At 39.3% G+C, this 23,777-nt stretch overlaps 1 protein-coding gene across 3 annotated transcripts in view; it reads right to left on the reverse strand.

Moving 5' to 3' along the window:
* Positions 1-23,777, reverse strand: part of SEC16B (SEC16 homolog B, endoplasmic reticulum export factor) — an 84,679-nt gene that overhangs the window by 51,305 nt on the left and 9,597 nt on the right. For all 3 annotated transcript variants that reach the window (XM_058177230.1, XM_058177229.1, XM_058177228.1), the window contains exons 5-10: positions 21,105-21,225; positions 10,068-10,218; positions 9,738-9,885; positions 4,161-4,318; positions 2,589-2,650; positions 544-679 (exon numbers count right to left, since the gene is read on the reverse strand). In XM_058177230.1, the coding sequence (XP_058033213.1) occupies positions 544-679; positions 2,589-2,650; positions 4,161-4,318; positions 9,738-9,885; positions 10,068-10,218; positions 21,105-21,225 (776 nt within the window). The remainder of the gene's footprint in view (positions 1-543; positions 680-2,588; positions 2,651-4,160; positions 4,319-9,737; positions 9,886-10,067; positions 10,219-21,104; positions 21,226-23,777) is intronic.

Consider the following 23,777-nt stretch of genomic DNA (forward strand, 5'->3'; position numbering starts at 1 on the left):
TTTTAACATTTTACTTTGCTGGAAAATAAGCCCCCCAAATTCATGAAAACCAGATTCAAGAACTGATTTCCTAATCATCAAATCTGTGTTTCAGATTAATTCATATACTTTACTACTTGAATTTGAGAATTAAAATCATTTTACTGTTTTCCAAAAGCTATCTCAGAAGATTTGGAAAGGGTTGAGGAACCCATCATTGACAGAAGGAAGTTTCACCAGAGGGACAGCCCATATGTTTTCAATACGTTTACAAAAACATATTCAGGCATAAGCCCAACCAGTCTTTCCAATGTCAATAACACAGCATTGGCAATATTGGGGTAAATGGGGAAAGGAAAAGCATTCTCAGTCTTCAATCCCAGTAACTATGTCAGGATGGAAATTGTGTTATCATCAGACACCCCAAGAAAGCGATTAAAATACTGTGGATCTGCAGACTACATTTAGTTATGGGGACAACCTACCCCCCCCCCCAGATTCATCCTGTCTGGACTGAATCATCATTTGCCATAACCACCCAAGACTGTCCTCCTTTATACCTACTCCATTTTGTCGGCAAAGGAGGAGGAGGAGCTTCCAAAGCAAGGCAGAATCTCGGCCCTGCTTAGTTGCCAGGTCACAGCCAGTGGCTGCTTTGCGTTGACAGAATGTCATCACATCCACCTTGTGCAGATCTTCTCTGAAAGAGAAGAAAAGAATGCCACAATAATAATAATTAAATCTTAGCAGGATTTAATGCCTGTGTGTAATATTTGTGCCATTTTGTATAAGCAGTTCACGGAAAAGCAAAGACTTGTTCTCTAGATAATCATTGATGTCACCTTCCCTAGAGAACACCCATGTTTCAGTTAACACCCCCCCCCACACACACACACACTTTCCTCCTGATTCTTCTGCCTCATTCTCTGCACATTCATACATCAAACTGCTGTTAGCCATTTTTGTGCCTCCTCCAGATCTGTCACCCTCTTTGATGAGTATTTCACTCCCAAAGCTGAAGAGCAATTCCTGGCTATTAGGAGACCATTTCCTGTCACCATTCCCTTTTGATGAAATGTCAGACAGCCATTCTGGACCATTAGCCAGTAATTATAGACTTTAGAAAGACTGATCTGCCAGCTCCCATAATGGGAACTTCTGGAAAGCCAGCAATCTATCCAGCATCTGGAAAGCAAAAGTATGGCTCATCCCTTTGACCTAGCTGCAGGAATAAGGTGGTCCAAGTAATCACATTCTCCAGCAAATAATAAAGAAATATGTTAAGACCTCTTTCCTTTTCCTCCGTTTCTCCCCTTTTAATCTTCTGCCACATAACTAAACTAGGATTACTGTGCAATACTTTCTCACAACTTATTAAAAACATCTCCAAATCATGTAAAATACATGTCAAATTTTGTCCTGAGAAAATGCCATTGTCAACCCTGGAGCCATCTTTGAGCATCTTCAAGGTTGCCACAGTGAGGCTGGCTGGAGTTGTGGGAAAGGGAGGGGGGAGTAGAGATAGCCGAGGGGGATATGTAGCCAAAATAACGTTCTTTCTTCTGGGAACCAAGGACACTGTCACCAGCACCCGGAGAGATGTGGAAGGGAGGCATACAGAGTGGGGTGAGAGACCTGATCAGGGAATGTGATGGATGTATGTAATGTGGGGAAGAACTTTGGATTTTGAACTGGGTGGGGAAAACCCGGGGGACTTCAGATTCGGGTTTTCACCATCTGTGCCAATATGACATGCCTAATAAATCTATACTTTGAGGAACCCTGCCTTGAAGTCTTGATTTCCTATGGGCTGTTACTTGAAACCCTGACAGCCATAACAAAAGGCCCCTTTAAGGTATGGGATGCCTGAAGCAGAAAATCCCAATGTTATCTTTTCTTAGTCACCAAATTATCATGAGACAGAATCATTTTTCAGAATGAATAAGAATTGTAGAAGCTTACTGCCATTTTAACCACCCTTTTAACTTTCAGGAAAGCACTTAAGACCTGGATCGATAGATGGGTACATAAAAGGTTTAATTAAAATAGTATTGTACTGGACCCATTTACAGGTAGTCCTACACTTACAACCATTTGTTTAGTGACCATTCAAAGTTACCATGGCACTGAAAAAAGTAACTTATGACTGTTTTTCACATTTATGACCATTGCAGTATCCCTGGGGTCATGTAATTAAAATTTGGATGCTTGGCAATTGGCATGCATTTATGACGGTTGCAGTGTCTCAGGGTCATGTAGTCTTCTGACAAGCAAAGTCAATGGAGAAGCCAGATTCACTTAATAACAATGTTGCTAACTTAGGTACTGCAGTAATTCACTTAACAACTGTGACAAGAAAGGTCATAAAATGGGGCAAAACTCACTTAACAACTGCCTTGTTTAGGATTGGAAATTTTGGGCTCAATTGTCATTGTAAGTCAAGGACTACCTGTATTACTAAGGACCTGACACAGGAGAACTTCCAAAGTTTCCCCAGAAATTAGTTTCATCTACTTCCATTTTGTTACCATTAGTCCAAACTTTGCTGGCTTATGTGGCTGCTGTTTGAAAGGGCAAGGGCCAACCTATTCTCCCCTCAAGTCTTGTACCTGATTAGAGGTCCTGGAAAGTTTCTCATTGCTTCCTGCTCAGCAGTGTCATGTAGAATAATCTGTAAAACAGAAGCAGATTCAAAGGCCTGGCTTGCTGATTTTAGTATGGCAAAATTGTCAATAAACTATAATGCCCTGGTTCACTCATAAAGAATGGATTTATAATTCACATTAAGCTAAAACAAAGAAATTATTTCATAGTTTAGCATCATGTTCACAAGTAGGTTTCTAACAATAATTGCCTACACTCATTAAGCCAAACTATAGTGTTACATACAGCATACTGGTGTATGTTACTACATACACTAGTATGTACAGTAAGCTACAGCATACTGGTTTAAGTCAGCAGAAAGTCAGAAAGTATATGCCTTTTGCATATCTATCTACAGGTGGTCCTCGACATACAATAGTTCATTTAGTCACCATTCAAAGTTACAACAGCACTGCCAAAAGTGACTTTTTCACACTCACAACCAATGGTGGGATTCAGCCAGTTCGCACCACTTCGGGAGAACCGGTTTTTAACTTTGTGAGCAGTTTGGCAAACTGGTTGTTGGAAGAAATCATTAGGGCAGAGAACCGGTTGTTAAATTACTTAAATCCCACCACTGCTCACAATCATTGCAGTACCCCCATGGTCATATGATCAAAATTGAGACACTTGACAACTGACTTATATTATGACAGTTGCAGAGTCCCAGGGTCATGTGATCACCTTTTGCAACCTTCTGACAAGCAAAATCAATGGGGAAGCCAGATTCACTTAACAATCATGTTACTATCTTGACACCTGTGGTAATTCACTTAACAACTGTGACAAGAAAGGTTATAAAATAGAGCAAAATTCATTTAACAACTATTTTGCTTAGCAATATAAATTTTGGGCTCAGTTGTGGTTGTAAATTGAGTGGTTGTACCTATACTCTGGTTCCCTTTCTGTGGTACACTGAAATCTGATTATTGTTTTCTAAGTAAATGGTCAAAGAACTTTGTATTTCTTATGTCAATCTCTTTGATCTAAAAGGGTATCACAGCTTGCCTAATGGTAAATCTAAACTGAGCCCAAAAGGCACAGTTGAGACCTCTGGGTTTATCTTTGAGGAGGGAGAATTCAGAATCATGCTCTTTCTAACTCAAAGTGCAGACCAGTTCATCTGGATCTCCACAGTCAAGTAGGTTACAAAATGCAGTTTGCAATATAGACTTTATTTGCCTGCATAACCTCTGCACTCTCCTTCTTTCAGAGCATTTAGTATGTAAGCTGAATGCTGAAAAATCTGTTGGATGTTTTTGCCAAGCAGTTAGCAATTGAGAGTGTCTAGAGAATGGATTATAACAACCATGTTACCTATAAGAGGAATGATAGGAGGTGCTTATAGGAAAAAGATATTTATTAGGACATACTCTTGGTTTACTGGGAACAAATATAAATTAGATAGGTAAATCAGAGAAGAACATAAAAACAAGGAATAAGAAACAAAGAACAATCAAATAGTGCCACAGTTCTGATCCCATGTAAGCAGATATGCAATATTGTATCTTGTTACTAAGGGGCAACAAGATGTTTACCTCAAGGCTATGTATTTCAATAAGAGCAGGTTGTCCATCTGCTGGATCATTTGGACATCCTCGGACCAGCTGCCCTCCAGCTCCAAAACACAGAGGTACATGAGGGAGGGTAAATTTGGGAGAGGTCACATGACTAGACATAGCTTGGAAGTTTTCAGCTAGAAGACAAAAAGACAGTCCTTTACTGGTGGGCAAATGGCCTAGATCAGGAGTCTCCAGCCTTGGTCCCTTTAAGACTTGTGGACTTCAACTCCCAGAGTCCCTCAGCTTTGCTGGCTGAGGGACTCTGGGAGTTGAAGTCCACAAGTCTTAAAGGGACCAAGGTTGGAGACCCCTGGCCTAGATCACGGGTGTCAAAGATTTAGAGTGTCGTGTTGTGGTCATGTGATGTTTCGTGATGTTTTTCCCTTTGCGGAAGCAGGGTGGGCGTGGCTTGCGCATGATGCATCTGGCCCATGGGCCACCAGTTTCACACCCCTGGCTTAAATGATAAGCTACAAATACAAATATTCCCAAACCTGTTCTACAAACCATGTCCCAGTGTCTATCTATTCAGAAATCCAACCCAACTGTTGATTAACTGATTGTACGATATTGTTACTGTGCAAGTCTTACTATGTATAGTGTATCAAAAAATGTACTGATTTCTAGGTTGTTACTATGGGCATTTTGCAAGGTGCCATGAGTTTATACAGATCTGGCAGCATTCAAATTGAATCAATCAGTCATTATTTACCAGGTGTCCAGTTTTTGTAATTATAGAAGTATGAGACATGTCCTTCTGACATGTCCTTAAAATTAGGTACAATAGAACAGCTCTTAGTGGAATTATGTGCATTAGTCCATTTATTTCAAAAATGCTTCCTCTCAAAACTGAAAAGGAGAGTGATAATGTGATTCAGATTTTTATGACACCCTGCCTCAAATGCAGTGCCCACCTTCTAGGGAAACAAAGGAAGGCATCCTTTGGCCCCTTGTTATGCAGAGATCATGGTGATCTAGTAGGTGTTGATTAAAGCCTTTGAACTGCTCAAGACTACACTACAGCAATGGCTATAGTTCCATATGTACAAACTCATAATCATATACATTTTGTAGAAAGAGCCTGGGAGAAATATGCTTTTAAAAGCCAAGAGCATATGACCGTGACATGCAAAACATTATTCCTGCCAATGATTCACCATTCCAAGCCAATCTGGGCTGCAGAAATCCAGATAATCACTAGATGACAGCAAAAAAAAAAATACAGAAAGTTCTAATTCTTGGCTACCTTCTAAAAGTCATCCCGATTCTTTTTTTTTTTTTTTGAAACAAGTTTTATTGATTTTTTTTTCTTCACACACCCACACCCACATATTTTTTGAACAGAGTATTGGCCATATCATATCTTATACAACTTGTCTTATCCAAATACATTTTACTTAGTTACAATTTCTACCAAAATATTCTTTTTCTATATTTTTAATCATATCTTAATATTTCTATGCTTATTTATATAAACAACATCTTCTTTCGCCCTCAAATTCTAATTTCTCCATTTTTAATCATATATATTCTCTTTTAACTTTCTTGATAATTCATTCTTTATCCTGATACATTTAAACATGTTCGGGGTTGCCCTTCTTCCATTTCATCTTTTTTGTTTTATAGCAATCTTTCTTCTCTTTCTCCTCTCTTTCCTTTCCCGGCCTTCTTTTATCCTTCCTACTTTCTTCTTCCCTCCTCTCCTACTCCTTCTCTACTTCCCCTTCCTTTCTCCCCCTCCCCCTTTCTTCCTCCCTATCTAACCTTCTCTCCTACTCTTATTTCCCCTCCCTTTCTTCCTCACCTCTTCCCTTTCTTCTATTCCTCTCTCTCCTTCTCCCTTCCTTCCATCTCCCTATTCCTTCTTCCATCTCTCTCTATTGCTGTATTCATTTTCAATTCAGCATTTCCCACTAGGGTGTCCAGGCAACCCCTATTTTTTCTCCATTTATTGAATGCATTTTTCAGAATTCCCATATTTTTTAATTATTAACAATGTATTTAAAATTATTCCATTTTTACCTTAAAACCTTTTAACTAAGTTAACCTTCCACCTCTTATTTTCTTTAATTCCCAATTTCTTATTCCCACATCTATTATTGTTTTTCTCTTTTACTAGCCTTTCAATTTTATATCTCAATTTCAATTATGTTCACATATAAACCATTCTATCTTTCACATTGCATCTGCTGATCTATTTTACATTAAACAATATATTTCTTCCTTTTTGCTTCTTACATACATTTCATTTCATCCTTACTTGCACCATTTACTAACATTTCAATTTTGTATCTTAATTTCAATTAATTAGTCCCTTTTATAATAATCTATATATTTCTTCTAATTTACTTACATACAATTTCTACTACTAATATCATTCCCTTAAATCAACATATTAATGCTTTAATTCCCTATTCTACTATCCATTTTTCTTTCCCTTTTAATCATTTTCTTTTCATCTCTCCAAAATTCCATTTCTTAATATTTTCCTCCCTTTCTCCCATTCTCTTATTTCCTTCTTTTTGTTTTTCTTTTTGTATTTATTGTACCTTCCTTCCTGCATCCTTTCTCTCGTTTGTAAGGTTGTTACCCTTTTATTTTCCCCCTCAATCTTTTCCCATTTCCTTCTCTTCTCTTCTTTTTTGAGAGATATTCCCCCCTATCCATTTTTATTTTGTCACTGTCAATCCCAGTGTAATCATCTATATTTTTATCTTCAATTATTTTCTTTCCAACATTGTGTTCTTGCTTCTCACTCATATTTTCTTTTTCCTTTTTTTTATTCTAACCAGTCCTACTCTTTATTTCTTTATTTCCTTTAAACACTTCTCAAACCTTTTGAAACTTCTCCCTTAGTTCCTCATACTCATGTTCCCAATTCTCCATGTTGTCAATTCAAAGAGAAAGGATTTTTAATTTATTATTATTTTAGCTTATGTATAATTCAAATTCAACTCCATATTCTCTTTTTTTTTTTCTTTCCAAGTAGTATCCAATTCAAGTATTCATTTAAACCAGTGGTTCTCGACCTTTATAGTGCTGCGACCCCTTTAATACAATTCCCCATGATGTGGCGACCCCAACCGTAAAATTATTTTCATTTTGAATTTATCACGCCTGAAGCCGTATTGGCTAGCGATCTGAACTGTTTGCGATTGCCTCGAGGACGGAGGCATTAAAGCGGAGACTCCTCCCCTATTAAGTTTATCGTGCCTGAAGCCAGATTAGGCTAGCGATTGGGAGTGATTGCAGCTGGCTTGAGAGGGAGACATCAGAGCAAAGATTTCTCTCTTTTTTAATTCATCGCGCCTGAAGCCAAATTCAGCTAGCGATTTGAAGAGCCTGAAGCTGGCTTGTGGAGTCAACCACTGGAGCGCGATTCTTTGACTTGCAAGTATAGTTCCCATATTTGCGATGGTCTTAGGTGACCCCTGGCAAATCGTCATTTGACCCCCAATGGGGTCGCGACCCACAGGTTGAGAACCGCTGATTTAAAACATGAAACTTTGAAACTTTATTCTTTCCACTTCTTTTTGAAATTGTGCTCCAGCTGTTTAAACAAATACTCCTTAAAAAGTTTCCCACGATGGTCTGAGTACACTTATTGCAGTGCTTCTTTTCCACCAGCAGATGTCTCTCTTCAATTCATAAATACCCAGGCAACAAAATATCAATTGTAAATCCACAAAGATAGTACTTTCTCTTCTTCAATTAATTCCTTTTGTTGTTAAAGAATGCTTTCCCTCAGTTTTCTTTTTATTATTTAGTTTTTAATTTCTTCCAAGTCCAATTCTAAATCCAGGGGGAAAGTTTTCCTTTTAGGGCTTTGATTTTAAAGTTCCTCTTTGTTTTCGTTTTGTTTTTTCCCTTCACTTTGAATTCCCAAGTGCCAATTAGCTGCTTATTTCAGGTTAGGACTTCTTTTAAGTCTTAGAAATTTTTTCTTCTTGCCTGTGAGTTGGCCAATCACTCACCCGGTAACAATACTCCATTCAATCACCGCTCCTGCACAAATCTTAGTCCAGTTGCCCCATCTTGTAGCAGTCGTTTCAATGGCCGCCGCCCCCACCACCGGATCAAAGAGCTGCCTCCGACCCTTCAAGGAACTTTCCTATTCCTCTTGGTCTTCCAAGGCACCTATCTTTCTCCTCCATCCCTCCAAGACTGTTCCAGTCCAAAGTCACTCTCCCCCGCCCCCCGGCAGTGGTTTGTCTGGCTAGATTTTTGCAAAGGTCATTGGAGCTTTGCTATTTTCCAGCCAATATCGCTGCGAAGCTTCTGGTTCCTCCTCTGGCTGTTATCCCAATTCTTGTAACTCAGATCTGGCAGCCCTATCTATAGCTTCTCTCACTGAGATCTTTTCTCTTCAGGTGCACTTTGATACCCAGAAGTTTCTTTGCTTAGGAGAAAATCATATGGGAAGAGAAACTATAAGGAAGAAAGCTACTGGCAACTGATGGCTGGCTCTCTACTTCCATACAGCTACTTGGCTTTTCAATGTGAGCATCACTTTTTCTTTTATGTGACTGGAGTCATTTTAGGTTTTAGAACATTGAATCACTGGGCTGGAAAGGACCTTAGATGTCTTTAGTCCAACCCTGTGCTCAAGCCAGGAGTCCTTATACCATCCCAATCAAAGAGATGCCCAGTCTGTTTTTGAAAATCTTCAGTGATGGAGCACCCATAACTCTGGGAAGCAAGATTAATCATTTTCAGTTTCAGAAAATTTCTCCTTACTTCTAGGTTTCATCTTTAAAAGCTAGAGCAGTTTCCATCAGTCTGATCTACTATGAATATAGTCAATACTCTTAAAAACCCAATCTAAGTGGAAATCTAGGGCAGACAATAGGTATATATTATTTATTCAATATTTTATAGTCAGCATTTTCAGACAAATCCTCCCAGAGCAAGTTTTCAAACATTATCAATAATGAACATAATAAAAGTAATGCTAGTTTTTTAAAATATATTTTTGGAGGATGGGAATAAAAGCAATAAAAGCTTGACTATTTTTTTTTTAAGTTTTAGGAACAAAACTTAAAGGGGGAGGGGGTAGAAAGTGGCGTTCACCCAGAACTACTATGTAAATCTGGAGCAAACATCACAGGTAAAAAGATAAAAACTCTAAGTCCTTAAGACCATCCAATCTAACTCTCCTTTGGTAGACCATGAAACAGGGCCTTTCTCTCCAATCTTAGCATCACATACTTTTCAAAGGAAAATGAGCCAAATTAATACTACTATCACAACAAGAAATCATAACCATGTTATTCAGATGAAAATTATCACAGACAGGACTATTCAGACCTTCTTTATAAACAGAACATTTCTCCCTCCCTACAGATCAAACTGCTATGAAATTACCCCAGCTTTTTAGCCCAATCCAGTCCCAGCATTCAAATCTGGGGGAATATTCCAAATTATGATCCTCTTGAACCAAATAGAATTTTTTTGTTCTCTAATCCTGAGTTTCACCATAGCTCTATCCAGTCTTTGACAAGTATTCAGACTTACTATCCTCACCCTGTATCTTATCCTTGTTGAATAACTCACCTAACTGAACAGGGCTCCAATCCTTGGAGGGAGCTGCTTCACAGCGATTGGAAGAATTTTCCATATATTGACTAAGCTCATAACTGCTGGAACTGAGACCAGATTCCTTGTACTGTTGGAGGGGGGTTAGCCCCTCAGGCAATGAAAGCTATGTGGGGAAAAACATAGAAAATATATACGAGTGAATGGTAGCCTGAATTAAAACAAAGCAAAATATTCTATAACTTCTTTCCCAAGGAATTTTACCATTGGGGAAAAAATAGGAAATTACAAGGTCTGGACCTCTTTCCTCCCACCGGCTAAACTGTCAGCAAGGTTGAGATTAGATACCTCATGGGCTGGAACAGTGGCATTCTTCAAAGAGTTCTCTTGGAAATTATCCCAACTGTGTTCTTGCAACAAAGGAGAATGGTAGCTGATATCATAGGAAGCATCTTTCTTTGAAGCATAGCTATCTTCGTAGGAATCCTGCTTCTTAGATCTACAGGAAATCAAAGGAAAAAGAAAAAGTTTAAGCTTAAAATCTACTGGACTCAACCTTATAGCAAACTTATATACCTGTCTCTTTATACCATGATATAAAATGAATGCCATGCTTGAATATGTATTGTTCCCTACAAGATTCTAATATTTCAGAATTTTGACCCAATTTCTTCATGATGTGTACATAGCAAACTGTCTAAGCAAATGTTTCACTTAAATCTTTCTCGCCTATCACCAAGTTAGCTGCCAGGCGAGAAAAGGCTCCCTCTATTGATAATGTCCCCTCCCACAAGCTTAGAAGCTGCATTAGAAAAGTCTGCAGAATACTAGATGCACAAAGAATTGCAGTTTTCTGCAAGATTATGTGAAGTGTTGGGTACTACTTTATAATGCCTTGGAAAGACCACATTTGGAATATTGCATCCAGTTTTAATTGCCCAATATAAACATGATGTTGGGACTCTAGAAAGAGTGCAGAGAAAAGCAACAAAGATGATTAGGGGACTGAAGGCTAACTGAGCATGGCTAGTCTAGTGAAGAGAAGGATTAGAGGTGACATGATAGCAATATTTCAATATCTAAGGGGGTGCCACAAAGAAGAAGGGTCAACCTTAGAACTCAGAGCTTATGTCATTTTAAATGAACACTAATTGTTATACATTAAAATGAAGTTTTGCTGCATACAGCTCTCAAAGGGTAACCACCTCCAATATACATTACATAAAACTTATTAAATAAATAAGTAAGCAAGCAAGCAAGCAAATAGATAAATAATCAAGCATATAACCACATATATTATATGACATAGAGAAACAACACAGTCTAGTTCTGCATACATGAACATGGCAAGAAAAACTAATCTTGCAAGTTTACCACACAGATGGCATAGGAAACAAAGTTGTTACAGAATCTAATAGTTCTACTAGAAATACTTCAAATGCTCCCAGAGGGGAGCAACAGAAACAAACCGTAAAGTGGGTGTATGGGGTCTCTAACAATATTTTGAGCTCTAAGCACAAAGTGCTTATAAGCAGTACCCTGAATAATGGGAAGCGAGCTTCCTATAATCCTCTTGGCTGTCCTTACCATTCTCTGTATGGACCTGCTACCTGAGGCACTGCTACTACCAACCAACAGTGATGCAATTTGTTAAAACATTCTCAATTGTGCCTCTGTAAAAAGTGGTCAGGACAAAAGGAAAAAGATGTGCTCTCACATCTGACACAGGAAATACAGACGCTGGTTTGCATGCTTCACTAAGGATGTTTGTGTGGAGAGACCAATTCAGATTGTTCGTTATCTGCACCCCCAGATACTTAATACTGTTGACCACCTCAACATCTGCATCCTTGATACTGAGTGGAGTATGACTACACTGGCTCTTTCTAAAATCTTCAGTGATCTCCTTTATTTTATTAACATTTAGAACCAGGTTATTTTTATTGCACTAGTTCACCAAAGCCTTCACCTCCTCCCTATAAGCATCTTCATTGTTGTCCTGAATAAGACCCACCATTCTTGTGTCACCCATATACTTCACAATATGATTTGTAGCACTTTTGGCACAACAGCCATGGGTCATCAATGTGAACAGTAGCCATTTCAAGACATAGTCCTGTGGGGAACCTGTACTCAAGAAGAGTACTTACCCTAACTCAATTACCACACTAAGCAAAAAGAAGATCTCTTGCGCACAAATTCCAATCATGCTTTTTATAATTTTGTGAACAACAAACTTAAAGACTCAAGATCCATCTCACCACTAAAAGATTCTAACGACAAAGAATATAATGATGAAACAGTTAAAGCAAACCTCTTCAACACATTCTTTGGCTCAGTCTTTGTTAACAGTAATGACTTATACCCGACATGCCCCAATCGTACCAACAATGAGTACAACAACCTAACACACATAGATTTCACAGAAGATAATGTTGAAAAAGCTCTTCGCAAACTGAAACCATCCCTATCTATTGGATCAGATGGACTATGTGCATACTTTTTAAAAAAGATTTCCACTAATATAGCAGAACCCTAAGCATAATTTTTGAAAAAGCTTTCACGACCAGTTCCCTGCCCAAACTTTGGTCACTTGCCACGGTCATCCCTATCTTCAAAAAAGGAGACCCCAGCCTAGTTGAAAATTACAGACCTATCTCTCTTTAATGTGTCACCTGCAAAGTAATGGAATCCATCATCAACCAATCCATTACCCTCCATCTAGAAACAAACAACCTACTCTCTAATAAACAATTTGGTTTCAGAAAAAATTTATCATGTAATTTACAACTTCTTCACTGCAAAAACATATGGACTACAAATCTTGATCAGGGCAAAGCAATAGATGCAATCTACATAGACTTCTGTAAAGCTTTCGACTTAGTAGTACATGATAAACTTCTCATAAAACTAAAATCCTACAGCATCTCAGGACCTCTCCACAATTGGATAACAGCTTTTCTATCAAACAGACAACAAGTGGTCAAAATTGGCAATGCTCTATCAAATCCTGTTCCTGTTAAAAGTGGTGTTCCCCAAGGCAGCGTTCTTGGACCAACACTCTACATATTATACATTAATGATCTCTGTGACCATATTACAAGTAATTGTGTACTCTTTGCTGACGATGTCAAACTATTTAACACCACATACAGCTATCCTCCAAAAAGACCTTGACTTTTTATCTGAATGGTCTAAACTTGGCAACGCCAAATCTCAACCAGCAAATGCTCAGCCTTACATATTGGAAAAAAGAACCTAAATACAAGCTTGATGGACATTACCTTACTGATGAACCCCACCTTGGAGTTTTCATATCAAATGATCTAAGTGCCAAAGCCCACTGTAACTACATCGCAAAAAATCTTTAAAAGTTGTAAACTTAATCTTGCGTAGCTTCTTCTCCAAAAACACTACACTACTAACTAGAGCATATAAAACATTTGCTAGACCAATTCTTGAATATAGTTCGACTGTTTGGAACCTATACCACATTTCTGATGTGCTACCACCACATGTTTACTGGACCCGTGCCCCTCCTGGTTGGTACTGGCCACGCAGGAGGTGACACGAGGCTGGCTCCAGGGGATTACGAATGCTTCTTTGTTGGAGGGGTTCTTCCCGGCTGCCTTGAAAGAGGCGGTGGTGAGACCCCTCCTCAAGAAGCCTTCCCTGGACCCAGCTGTATTAGGTAATTACCGTCCGGTCTCCAACCTTCGCTTCGTGGCGAAGGTTGTATAGAGTGTGGTGGCATGTCAATTACCCCGGCACCTAGATGAAACTGTCTATCTAGACCCGTTCCAGTCTGGCTTCCGGCCTGGATACAGCATGGAGACAGCTTTGGTCGCGTTGGTTGATGATCTCTGGAGGGCTAGGGATAGGGGTTATTCCTCTGCCTTGGTCCTATTAGACCTCTCAGCGGTTTTTGATACCATCGACCATGGTATCTTGCTGCACCGGTTGGAGGGATTAGGAGTGGGAGGCACCATTTATCGGTGGTTCTCCTCCTATCTCTCTGATCGGTTGCAGACGGTGTTGACGGGAGGGCAGAGGTCGACCCCGAGGCGCCTCACTTGTGGGGTGCCACAGGGGTCGATTCTTTCGCCCCTCCTATTCAACATCTATATGAAGCCGCTGGGTGAGATCATCAGTGGTTTCGGTGTGAGGTACCAGCTGTACGCTGACGATACTCAGCTGTACTTCTCCACACCGGGCCACCCCAACGAAGCTATCGAAGTGCTGTCCCGGTGTCTGGAGGCCGTACGGGTCTGGATGGGGAGAAACAGGCTCAAGCTCAATCCCTCCAAGACAGAGTGGCTGTGGATGCCGGCATCCCGGTACAGTCACCTGCAGCCACGGCTGACTGTTGGGGGCGAGTCATTGGCCCCAATGGAGAGGGTGCGCAACTTGGATGGACGGCTGTCTTTTGAAGACCATTTGACGGCCGTCTCCAGGAGAGCTTTTTACCAGGTTCGCCTGGTTCGCCAGTTGCGCCCCTTTCTAGATCGGGATGCCCTATGCACGGTCACTCATGCTCTCGTGACATCTCGTCTGGATTACTGCAATGCTCTCTACATGGGGCTCCCCCTGAAGAGCACCCAGAGGCTCCAGTCAGTCCAGAATGCAGCTGCACGGGTGATAGAGGGAGCCCCTCGTGGCTCCCATGTGACACCTCTCCTGCGCAGACTGCACTGGCTACCTGTGGCCTTTCGGGTGCGCTTCAAGGTTTTGGTAACTATTTTCAAAGCGCTCCATGGCATAGGGCCAGGCTATCTACGGGACCGTCTGCTGCCACCGATTGCCTCCCACCGACCCGTGCGCTCTCACAGGGAGGGACTCCTTAGGGTGCCGTCAGCCAGGCAGTGCTGACTGGCGGCACCCACAGGGAGAGCCTTTTCTGTGGGGGCTCCCACCCTCTGGAACGAACTTCCCCCAGGTCTTCGTCAACTTTCCGACCTTCGAACCTTTCGCCGCGAGCTTAAGACACATCTATTTATTTGCGCAGGACTGGACTAGAATTTTAAATTTTAATTTGGTTTTAATGGGGTTTTATTATTTTATTGCAATTTTTAACATTCGGCCTTATTTAATAAGTTTTTTAAATTGGTGTTTTATTCTGTATTTATATGTATTTTTATTAGGCTGTAAACTGCCCTGAGTCCCCTGGGAGATAGGGCGGTATATAAATGCGATTAAATAAATAAATAAATAAATCTGACATTAATACAATTGAACGTGTCCAGAAATATTTTACAAGAAGAGTTCTCCACCCCTCTGAATACAACAAAATACCTTATGCCACCAGACTTGAAATCCTGGGTTTAGAAAATTTAGAATTACGCCGTCTTCGACATGACCTGAGTTTAACTCATAGAATCATCAATTACAATGTCCTTCCTGTCGAAGACTACTTCAGCTTCAATTGCAACAATACACGAGCACACAATAGATTTAAGCTTAGTGTTAACCGCTCCAATCTTGATTGCAGAAAATATGATTTCAGTAACAGAGTTGTTAATGCTTGGAATACACTACCTGACTGTGGTCTCTTCCCAAAATCCCCAAAGCTTCAACCAAAAACTATCTACCATTGACCTCACCCCATTCCTAAGAGGTCTGTAAGGGGTGTGCATAAGAGCAAAAACATGCCTACAGTTCCTGTCCTATTGTTTCCTTTCGTTATATCCAATTAATATAGTTATTACATACTCATATATATTTTTATATATTGTATAATTATTTCATGCTTATGCTTATATATACTGTGTGACAAAATAAATAAATAAATAAATAAGATGGAGTTGGAAAAATTTTTTCCAATTCACATAAACTTGGGTCTATCAATAGGGAAATCAAGTATCCAGTTACATAAAGGACTATTAAAACCTAATAAGCCCAATTTGTTCACCAAATCCTGTGGAACTCTGAATTAAAATCAATGAACAGCATTCACACATAAGTATACTTCTCCTCCAGGTGCGCCAAGCTAAGATAGGAAAGTGCATCATCTATAGAGCAGTTCTTCTGATAGAATAGAAGATATTCTGATCGATAGACCCTATTCTACATCTGAAGGCAGGACAAGAAGCAATGGATGGAGAGAGAACCAAGCTAAGAAGAAATTTCCTGTTAGAACAATTAATCAGTGGGACAACTTGCCTCCAGAAGTTGTGGGTGCTCCATCACTGGAGGTTTTTAAGAAGAGATTGGACAACCATTTGTCTGAAATATTATAGGGTTTCTGCTTGAGCAGAGGCTTGGACTAGAAAATCTCTAAGGCTCCTTCCAACTCTGTTATTCTGTTATATATAGCAGTTTGGTTTTATCTTATAGCTAGGATGAAACTCCATCAAAAAAATGCACAAAGGAAAGAAGCGGTCAGTGTGACACAACTTTAAGTGCTGAACAGTGAAAGGAAATATAATGGAGGAGGACAGGGAGGAAATAATAATTTTCTGTTACCAGAAAATAACCCAAAGTCACCCAGCTGGTTTCTGTGCCTAAGGGAGAACTAGAATCTGGATCTCCCTGCTCCCTGTCCAGCACCTTAACTCACAACATAGAATAGAATAGAATAGAATTTTATTGGCCAAGTGTGATTGGACACACAAGGAATTTGTCTTGGTGCATATGCTCTCAGTGTACATAAAAGAAAAGATACATTCATCAAGGTACAACATTTACAACACAATTGATGATCAATATATCAATATAAATCATAAGGATTGCCAGCAACCAGTTATAGTCATACAGTCATAAGTGGAAAGAGATTGGTGATGGGAACTATGAAACAATTAATAGTAGTGCAGATTCAGTAAATAGTCTGACAGTGTTGAGGGAATTATTTGTTTAGCAGAGTGATGACCTTCGGGAAAAAACTGTTCTTGTGTCTAGTTGTTCTGGTGTGCAGTGCTCTATAGCGTCGTTTTGAGGGTAGGAGTTGAAACAGCTTATGTCCAGGATGCGAGGGATCTGCAAATATTTTCACGGCCCTCTTCTTGATTCGTGCAGTATACAGGTCCTCAACGGAAGGCAAGTTGGTAGCAATTATTTTTTCTGCAGTTCTAATTATCCTCTGAAGTCTGTGTTTTTCTTGTTGGGTTGCAGAACCGAACCAGACAGTTATAGAGGTGCAAATGACAGACTCAATAATTCCTCTGTAGAATTGGATCAGCAGCTCCTTGGGCAGTTTGAGCTTACTGAGTTGGCGCAGAAAGAACATTCTTTGTTGTCCTTTTTTAATGATGTTTTTGATGTTAGCTGTCCATTTGAGATCTTGCGATATGATAGAACCCAGAAATTTGAAGGTTTCTACTGTTGATACTGTGTTGTCAAGTATTGTGAGAGGTGGAAGTATGGAAGGGTTTTTCCTAAAGTCTACCACCATTTCTACGGTTTTGAGTGTGTTCAGTTCCAGATTGTTTTGGTTGCACCACAAGGCTAGTCGTTCGACCTCTCGTCTATATGCGGATTCGTCATTGTCTCGAATGAGACCAATCACTGTTGTGTCATCTGCAAACTTCAGTAGCTTAACTGATGGATCATTGGAGATGCAGTCATTGGTATACAGAGAGAAGAGAAGTGGGGAGAGCACACAGCCTTGGGGGGCCCCTGTGCTAATTGTACAGGTATTTGATGTGATCTTGCTTAGCTTCACCTGCTGCTTCCTGTTTGTTAGGAAGCTTGTGATCCACTTACAAGTCTGTTCCGGTACCTGTAGCTGGTTTAGCTTAGTTAGAAGAATGTCTGGAATGATGGTATTGAATGCTGAACTAAAGTCTACAAAAAGGACCCTTGCATAGGTCTTTGGAGACTCAAGATGTTGTAGGATGTAGTGCAGAGCCATATTAACAGCATCATCTGTTGATCTATTTGCTCGGTATGCAAATTGCAAGGGGTCTAAGAGTGGATTCGTGATGGTTTTCAGGTAGGAAAGCACTAGCCTTTCAAAGGTTTTCATGACTACAGATGTTAGAGCAACTGGTCTGTAGTCATTCAGTTCCTTGATGGTGGGCTTCTTCGGCACTGGGATGATGGTAGAGCGTTTGAAGCAAGAAGGAACATGGCACAGACTCTCATATCAATATATGTATGTGTATGTATATAAAACATTTCTTTAAAAATCTAATTATGAAATTGTATAAAAGGTAAGCATAAATATCAATATAACTATATTATTGTTGTATTACCAAACATAAACTTAGTCTGCTACATTTAAAAACACTATACGGTATAAAGAGAGAGAAAAAGAACAAAAGTAAATTACATATAGTAAATTACCTTAGCCTATTACCTTCAGTGCTAGAAAATAACCTAATTCCTACTATGATAAGAACCAACATCTCTGGACCAGAAGGTAGTAAATTATAATTCTGAATCTTACAACAAGTAGCTTAAAAATGTTACATTCTAATACATGACTTAGAATAATAAGTAAGCCAATGACAAACTGGGTAATTGCTTCATCTATAAAAATTTACAATAATCATTAACTTTTTAAATGTGTCAAAACAAAAACAATTTAAAATATTTAAGCTGAACCAAGATAAGCATTGCTCTGAAAATATGTACTAGTTTGATGCTAAATTTGTTTTTAATAACGCTAATCCTTCACAATAAACCTAAGGATGTTTTCAATTGCCTCTCAATAGCCCCTTTTACCTGAGAGAGATATTTTCAAATATTCTTACCTACTAAATTCAGAATCTTCCTGGGGATAGCTTCTGTGCTACTTCTAACACACACTGTGCTACTTCTAATTTAGATTAGACAATTGTTGAAAACTATCATCATCATATAAAATCTTATACTCAAATTCAACTATACAAATCAGTCGTGGGTTGCTACCGGTTCACACCGGATCAGGCAAACCGGTGGCGGCGGCGGCAGAAGGCTCCACCTACCTGCCTGGATGTTTTTGCGCATGCACAGAAGCATCACACATGCACAAGTAGGCATGCACCCGTGAGCAAACCGGTAGCAATGGGTTTTGAAACCCGCCCCTGATACAAATCCCTTTAATGTTATGAGTTAATTTTATTAGACACGACAACAGTACCAATACCAAATTAAACATTATATGAGATAAAGAACATCCTTGAAAAGTTCTACCCTTTTTGTTTTTATTACTGGTGAAATAATTTAATAATTACAAAACCAGAAGGGTTAGGTTAATAAACTTTAATCTAAGAAATTAATTGCATAGGAAATCTAAAATCCTGCAATACCCCATATAAATCCATGATTTGAACGTTATCAAATATCTTTTTCCATATCCAAGCTAACATTACAGTTTAATACATTTTAATGTGCAAGGTTATGATATTAGCTAGAAGTGTTATACAACCTGAAACCTAACGCTCTTCCATGAATTGTTTGTTAAACATGAATTTCAACAGGTACTGTATTTTGCAGTCTTCACACCAATGCAGCTGTTAAAATTTCAACATCAACATTCAAACTCTTTATAATACCATACTTCTAACTAACATCCAGTACAAATTATTCAGATTCTCAAACATTGGAACACTAAGTCTAGATGCATACACAAATACATGCATATTTACATCCCAACCAATATAAGATCACCATGACTGTTTCCTTATATATTTATTCATAGCTACAGTAGACAACCAAGCCTATATGCTCAATGTTGACCCATTTGCTAAATATTCCATTTATCCTCTGGCATGTTTAATTCCGTCACATATTATTAATATCACATTCAACCATCAACTTTCCATTCTTTATTGATACGAAGCATTCCATATTCCAGCCTATTTGTTCCATCATCTGTATCTCAACAAATGTACAATAAACTTTCTCACCTCTGTACATTCTTAGTTTTGCCTCACTTCCAAAAGATTTTGTTTTATCTTCATTTTTAAATCTTAACCATATTCTGCTCTTGTTGAACACATACAGTGCATTTGTCTTTTCTCGATATATACTTTATAAAATATCTTCCTCTTAGGCTCATTTTTGCAACAATCTTGTGTTTGTGTGCATTTGCCTAATCCACAGTTTCTTTTACCTCTGCAATGTGTTTTTATTTCCTTTAATATAACACTACAATTTTCTGTATTGCTCTGTAATATGTTATAAGCAGCTTTCACATTCTCTTTCCTTTTACACATTTCTCATTTATTCTGTTGGAAAATGCATTTATCTTATAATACTTTTCCAAGCGGGACTTTTCTCTTCCTATAGTCCTTCCACTTTGATTTTTTCCAATTATTTCCTTTCTTTATGTGTCCTTTATTCTCTAAAATCCACTCTTGGTACTGTGTAAAAGTAATCTGCTTCACATTCAGAATCTCTCATAATCCTTGTATGATGCTCTCAATCTTTGACCGTAAAAATCAATCATGCTTCTCAATTCATTTTTGTGTATGCATGAACAGACTTACACTTAAACTAAGTACTCAAAACAAACAAACATTTATATATGCAGATAATCACAAATCACCATTCCAGCCAAAGCTCAATTTTGCCTCTCAGTGCACTCACACTACAGTACAGTACTTACACCATAGTATTTGGTTCAAATCTAAATGACCTTGGAAGGCAGCATACCTTTGCCGCAACCCACTAATAGGAGATATATGTAATGCATTGATAAGCACTCAGGAATTGTTTAATGCCATATATGTATGTTTCTTTCATTCCCCATATACAGGTAGTCCTCAATTTCCAACTGTTCTTTTAATGACCATTCAAAATTACAATGGCACTGAAAAAAGTGACATGACCATTTTTCACACTTATGACCATTGGAGCATCCCCATATTCATGTGATGAAAATTATATTGCTTGGCTACTGATTCATCTTTATGACAGTTGCAATGTCCTAGGGTCATGTGAACAGCTTTTGTGACCTTCTAACAAGCAAAATCAATGGAGAAGCCAGAATCACTTAACAATTACATTACTAACTTAACAACTGCAGTGATTCACTTAACATCTGTGGCAAGAAAGTTCGTAAAATGGGGCAAAACTTAACTCACTTAGCAATATAAAATTTGGACTCAATTGTGGTCATAAGCCGAGGACTACCTGTAATTTTCTTAGAAGATCCCTAAGATAATCCATAGAAGCTCTATGCATGAAAAATTGAAATATGAATACATCTTTTCACACATCTCAGCTTGGAAAAATCTAAAATATCTCCAGTAGGGAGGGAGGTCTCCAGAGGGTGTGCGTGCACGCGCACACACACACACACACACACACACACAAACAGTGAAGAAAAGGCAAAGATAACATCTACAACTCTATCCTCATGCTGGCCAGAGATTTTGTCAATAAATATCAAAGCCACCCATTGACCCAACAGTATTCAGAATAACTGGATATGGACAATTTTAAACATTGAGTTTTACTTACTGGGTTAATCCAACATCACAATACCCCAGAGAGTCGTTACCACTCCTAGGCTGGCAATCTGTATAGTAATTCTGTTGCCAGGAATTTGCATTTTCACTCCAGTTATCTCTCCATCTTGGATCTGTACAAAGTAAATATAAGCAAGTCAGTCTTCTTGCATGCATTAAGAATGAAAGACTAGTCAGAATTAGGCATAGAGCAATGGTATGCCATTCTCTTTAAACTACATAATTGAACTATGCTCCTGCACTAGTGGAACATTATTAGATAATAATGATTATTTGCCTTGTGGGTGGGGGAGAAGGATTGCAGATAAACAGCATGAAGCTAAGAAACAATTAAGAGAAATGAAATGGTTGAGTTATAGTAATTTTCTCAAATACTGGCTAGGATTGTAGGAATCCTACTTGCTCTTGAAGAGAAGCTATCACCTCTTCCTTCTCTTAGCAAATCACCACTGAGAGAATATTTCCTTGTTTAAACTATTTACTAGATATTTAACTACTGTCAAACTATTTACTAAATCTGCACTATTAATCTTCTCATCGTTCCCATCACCCATCTCCTTCCACTTAAGACTGTATGACAGTAACTTTGTTGCTTGTATCCTTACGATTTATATTGATATTGTTTCTTTCCTGATTGCTTATTTGTACCCTATGTATCATTAAGTGTTGTATCATTAAGTGTTAAATTTGTACCCTATGACTATCATTGAGTGTTGTACCTTGATGAAGGTATCTTTTCTTTTATGCACATTGAGAGCATATGCACCAAGACAAATTCCTTGTGTGTCCAATCACACTTGGCCAATAAAATTTTATTCTATTCTATTCTATTAAACCAAACTATAACATAATTTGGTGCAGTGGTTAAGGCATCAAGCTAAAAACCAAGATATCATGAGTTCTATGCCTGCACAAAGCCAGATGGGTGACCTTGGGCCAGTCACACTTTATCTGCCCTAGGAAGGAGTGAGTGGCAAATCACGTTTGAAAAAACTTGCCAAGAAAATTGCAGGGACTGGTAGCTTTCACTTTTTTGAACTATCATATTTGGGCTGCAAAAAGCTTAAAAACCATATGATGGAAGGTTTACAGCACGGGTCTCCAACCCCTGGTCCATGGACCAGCATTGAGCTGCAGCATGTAAGAAACTGGGCCGTGCAAACAAGCAAAGCCCCATCCATGGGATGCAGGCAGCATGTGAAACCATGTCCCTTCCAGTCTGCAGAAAAACCTCTCTCCACGAAAACAGTCCCTAGTGCCCAAAAGTTTGGTGGCCACTTGTTTACAGCATCTCACTATTTTCACCTACAGGTTGCCCAGATATTTACAACCCAGCTGTAGCACACCTAATTTTTTTAAGCACATGCATTAGAAATTAAATGAAATGAAGGGGGTGTGTGTGTGTGTGTGTGTAAAACTTTGGCCCATGGTTCTCTTTAAAAGAAATTAGGAGTAAGTGGAACTGCCTGTGATTTTTCAATTTCAAAGGGAAGTAGAAATTAATGAAGAAAATAGCATCCCTGCTTCTTGCAGCTGAAATGCTTTGAAAAGAACAGGGGGAACTATAGAAAGGAGTCTTAGAATTATAGAAAGGAGGACGACCTTGGAAAGATATAGAGCAGGGGTGTCCAAACTTGGTCCCTTTAAGACTTTTGGACTTCAACTCCCAGAGTTCCTCAGCCAGCTTTGCTGGCTGAGGGACTCTGGGAGTTGAAGTCCAAAAGTCTTAAAGGGACCAAGTTTGGACACCCCTGATATAGAGGAAACCAGACTAGGGCTAAGCTAAAGGGGGAGGAGAAGACAGAGAGAAAAGAAACAGAAATGTGAATTATTTAATCTTACAAATGGAGCCACAGAACTGAAATAGAATTTTGGATTTAACACCTGATCCCAGGAAGATTTTGAGACTGAGATCGAGATAGGAAATTGAAATGTTTGGTGTTACATTACATCCCCAGGTTTTACAGAACTTGAAGACAGCATATTTGATACTTCTACCTATGGTAATTTTCTCTACAAGAACATTCCTGTTAGTTAGGTTGGGCTGAGTAACTGGTTCAAAGATGCCAAGTGAATTTCATGGCCAAGGGTAGACTTGAACCTGAGTCTCGCTAATCCTCTCTAACCCTTATTTATTTATTATTCGAATTTATATACCGCCCTATCTCCCAAAGGACCCTCTAGTCTCCAGACCAGTGATGGCAAATCTTTCTGCCATCGCATGCCAAAAGTGGGGGGAGCATGGGGGAGTCGTGTGTGTGCGTGCCCACACCCATAATTCTATGTGTCCCGCCCCCATGCATGTGCATGTTACACCCCCCACGCTCTCCCCGCTTTTGGCACAGTGGGCCTGGCAGGACCGTTTTTTGCTCTCCCCAGGCTCCAAAGCCTTTCTAGGAGCCTTGGGAGAACCAAAACGGCTTTCCCCACCCACCCAGAGGCCCTGCGGAGGCTGGAAATGGCCCATTTGCCAACTTCCAGTGGGACCGGAAGACCTGTTTTTTGGTCTCCCCAGGCTCCAGAGGCTTTCTATGAGCCTTGGGAAGACCAAAATGCCCTTCCCCACTCACTCTGGAGGCCGAAAACGGCCCGTTTGCCAACTTCCAGTGGACCCAGATGGCCCAAAAATCAAAGCTAAGCTAATCAGAGCCCACCAATATGGCTA

This window comes from Ahaetulla prasina, chromosome 3 (assembly GCF_028640845.1).
Source record: "Ahaetulla prasina isolate Xishuangbanna chromosome 3, ASM2864084v1, whole genome shotgun sequence".
Taxonomy (NCBI): Eukaryota; Metazoa; Chordata; class Lepidosauria; order Squamata; family Colubridae; genus Ahaetulla; species Ahaetulla prasina.